At 23.5% G+C, this 4,080-nt stretch overlaps 1 protein-coding gene across 1 annotated transcript; it reads right to left on the bottom strand.

Annotated features, from left to right (window-relative positions):
* Nucleotides 1-1,193: 1,193 nt before the first annotated feature.
* Nucleotides 1,194-3,341, bottom strand: LOC111616164 (vesicle transport protein SEC20-like; the record flags this gene model as incomplete). The annotated part of the gene is made up of 3 exons (XM_023357587.1): nucleotides 1,194-1,625; nucleotides 3,013-3,134; nucleotides 3,226-3,341. Coding segments are annotated over 3 exons (426 nt in total), but the record flags the coding sequence as incomplete, so codon positions are not given.
* Nucleotides 3,342-4,080: the final 739 nt, after the last annotated feature.

Raw genomic sequence — 4,080 nt, forward strand, 5'->3', positions numbered from 1 at the left:
AGACATTTCAACTTGATTGTATTCAAACGAAATGTGATGTAAAAAAAGTTTAAAATGAGCTTCAAAACAAAGGATACAATCTCACATCAGGAATAATATGTTAAATTTCACAACTTGTAATTACATCACATATTTAAGTAAAAACAACTATTGATAAAAATATGCAAAAACATTCCATTTAAATCCTATTAAAATTACTGTAATATTAGCCATAAAGTATTTTGCTATTCTGTATTGCATGTATGTATTTTTTTACTTTTTTTTTTATAATTTATACATGCTGGGCTTATAAACATGTTAAATTTGTGTTAAGATACTTATTTTTCCATTATACGGCCTGATTTTCTTTACCATTTCCATGTTAGACAGGTTCTGCTATATACAGGTTAATTTATATTAATTTTTGCAAAAAATTCAAGGAACCAAAGAAATTTTCCATTAATTACAGGTTTTTGCTATATACAAGTTTGACTGTACATGGTTTGGACACATCCAGTATATGGAACTTCATCTGCTTCCATTATTCACACTAAATGGTGATCTCATAGCAAGCCAAGAGGAGGCTGACTTGAAAGAGAGAAATGGTTTCTCAGCTATAAGACAGACAGAAATATTGATTTATCAGGGACTTTATTTATCAAAAGACCTATAGTTTAATCAATCAGATTGATTAAAACTATGCAGATAATCTATTTTAACAATAATATTTTGGTTTAGTTAGAAAGCAAGCAGCACAACATAAGAGCAATTTTAAATTCATATATTCATTCTAAATACATTAAGATAGCAGAGTGTATTGTTGGACTGAAAAACTACATATCTAAGGTGAATTTCTCGAAAAAAATATTTTCATTTTTATAATAAAACTACTGTTTTAGACAAAACAAATAGCAAAATTAATCTTGTTTGATCTAAAAAAATTTTTCCAAAAAATAAATATTTCTGATTACATATTAAAATTCAGTTAAAGTATAATATAAACATATATTGGACAATTTTTTTAAATTTTAATATATATGTGAATGTCTGGACATTTTTTAAAAATCATATATATATATGATTTTAAGTTGCATAGAATATATAAAATTTTGTTCATTTGAAAATTCAAATTTGTTGGAACACAAATTTAAATTTAACAGATATTTTCTAAATTTGGTATGAAAATAATTACAGTCAATTTTGTACAGAACTGAAAATATTTTGTTTAAAATTATATAGCTTGGCACATTTTGTATGAGAAAAGTACACTGCTGAAAAAGTAAATATATATTTATCTAAAATAAACAAAGATTTCACCCAAATCTATTAGTTTTTATTATATATGTATATATTAATATTTTAAATATTCACTTAAAAGTTTCCCAATTTAAATATAATTTTATTTAACAATTATATATGTATAAATATTTAATAATTAAATATGGAATTGTTTTAAATTTAAAACAGTCTCTTTTTAAGAACATACAGGACGCATGCGAAAAAGAAAGCCAATGCTAGAAATATCAATACTTTGTCAGTGAGTTCTCGCCGATTGTACTTAGTCAGCAACTTTCTTGATTGATGGATAACATTTCCCATATTTTTCAATTCTTCATTTGTATCTCCAACAGAACTAGATGAATTTACTGTTAATTAGGTATTATAAATTAATTCATAAAATCCATAAATATTAACAAATTTAATTTTATATTTTAAAATATTTGAATAAATTATAACAATATCTTTATGTTTAAAAAATCTATTTAACCAATTCTAATTTATAAATTTCAGAAACCTTTAAATACTCAAATTTCTTTTTAGAGAGTCCAAAATATTAAGAAATTTGAAAATATTTAGACTACATAAAACTCTGATGCCTTAATATAAAACTATTTCGCATAATCAGGAGCCAGAACTACATGAAATGAAAATTTTGATGATTTGATATCAAAATTCAAATTATTTGTAAAATTAAAATTATTATTTACTGAATCAAATTACAATTTTATATTTATATATTATACTGTAAGAGTAATTTCCATATTCATAATCTGTGATTAAGAGTCAGAATAAGAAATTAACCAATTATTGTTCAGTTTACTTTAAGAAAATGAAAACTTAATAGCTATCATAATTTTATTTCAGATAAAAATTGCTAACTAATAAATATTAAAAATACTTATGAAAATAGAGTTTAGAGCAATTTTCCCATTGGTAAGATCATTATGGAATTTTATACATTATGTGTTTTATCATTTTAACTGGTAAAAATATTAAAATCTAATGAAAACAGAAATAATCTTCATGTTTTAAATGAATAAATAAATTTATATTTCTACAGTTGAGTGTGACTTGTCTACTTGGACTTTCTTTTTAACTAGGACTCATTACATTGAAGGGAGTGAACCCATTCAAATTCGTATAAAAAATCTCTATTGTAGCCTTAACCTCAACACACAAAATAAAGGATTAGAAGCATGTATCTTAATGATATTTCTACATTTTTAATTATTTTATTAATGTATTATATAAGTAACTCCTGACTCTGATTCATGATCCTGAATTATGAATAAAGATGCAAAAATGTTCTTGATTAAATAAATTTTAATAGATATTTATAATCATTTATACATATTGTTAAAATCATTAAATCTTAGGCATTGATGTCAAAGAAATAATTTCTTTAAAATTATATAATTTTCATCCTATGTATTTTTAATTGGGAGATTAAAAATCAATCAAAATTTATCTATTATTAATTTAATAAGAAATGTTGATTATGAGAAATTTTGCATATTTTTAATAGAATGATTAATACAAATAAATATTTCAATATTAATATAAGAAAGATATAATAATAATAATAATGCAATGTTCTTATTTCCTGGAGAGTAAATTTTAATATCTTTTCACAGACAAAAGTATGTCTATTCTGGTTCTGTTAATTAATTCAACATTATTTAAAACTAATACTTTTAATTTTCAAAACAAAAATTAAAATCATAATAATAATAAATGACAATGAGAACATACCTAAACTATGTAATGTGTCTTCACTTTGTTTAACCTGACTAGCCATCATTTTACTAATACTAACTAAATTATCAGTTATACCTGAGGCTGTTTTTGTTAAACTTTCTTTGTCAGCTCTTTTTCTAAAATGAAATAAACAAAATATTAATATTTTCAAAACAGAAAAGTCCGTAATAAGATAATTAAATTCTGTACTAATGTTTTAAAACTTACCTCCTGACATTTGCTGGTCTCCTGAAAAGTTCTGTCTTATTGTTCTTATCTATTCTCATTTGACAATCAAGATTGGCTTTCCTTAAAGCAAACTGATTACTAGAAAAATAAAATTTTAAATTTTATTTTGTTTATCATAATTTTATTTCAGATAAAAATTGCTAACTAATAAATATTAAAAATGCATATGTAAACAGAGTTCAGAGCAATTTTCCCAATGGAAAGATCATTTTGAATTCTTAATCTGTTATGTGTTTTATCATTGTAAACTAATCAATCAATCAATCAATATATTTTATTAAGATGTTTCAACAACACATCTCCTGGTTCCGCAAACAAGCATAGCCAGAAGTAAATAACAAAACAATAAATATTACAGCAATAAAGAAGAAATATAATGCTATTTACAATAATAGTATATCAAACATTATTTATGTCAATATTTAGTTTATATTTTAACATTTTTATGGTTATTTTTTTATCAAATTAACATTTATTTGTTTTCAGTTTTTTAAAAGAGATCACATAACATATATGATATTACAACATAATACGTAATAAAACATTTATATTTTGATATTCATTAAATCATAGAATATGTATTAATGTCCGTAGTATGGATGTTGCAAATTGGTTGCTTACATCAGCAGTATATCATAAAATGTTTCTGGTTCAGAGTAGGACCAATGTTCTGAATTTAAGTGCAGAGTCTTTAGTGTATACAGAACACTAGGTTTACATTCCAATTTCTTACTTCGTCGCTATTCACCTGTCGGCAGAGTTCTAACAGTTCTAACTGGTCTAATGTTGAGAACACTCGTCTTCCTGATTTCTGGCTCAATTTATCAAAATTTG

Source organism: Centruroides sculpturatus, unplaced genomic scaffold (genome assembly GCF_000671375.1).
Source record: "Centruroides sculpturatus isolate CEXI.00-Female unplaced genomic scaffold, Cexi_2.0 scaffold3020, whole genome shotgun sequence".
In the NCBI taxonomy this organism is placed as follows: Eukaryota; Metazoa; Arthropoda; class Arachnida; order Scorpiones; family Buthidae; genus Centruroides; species Centruroides sculpturatus.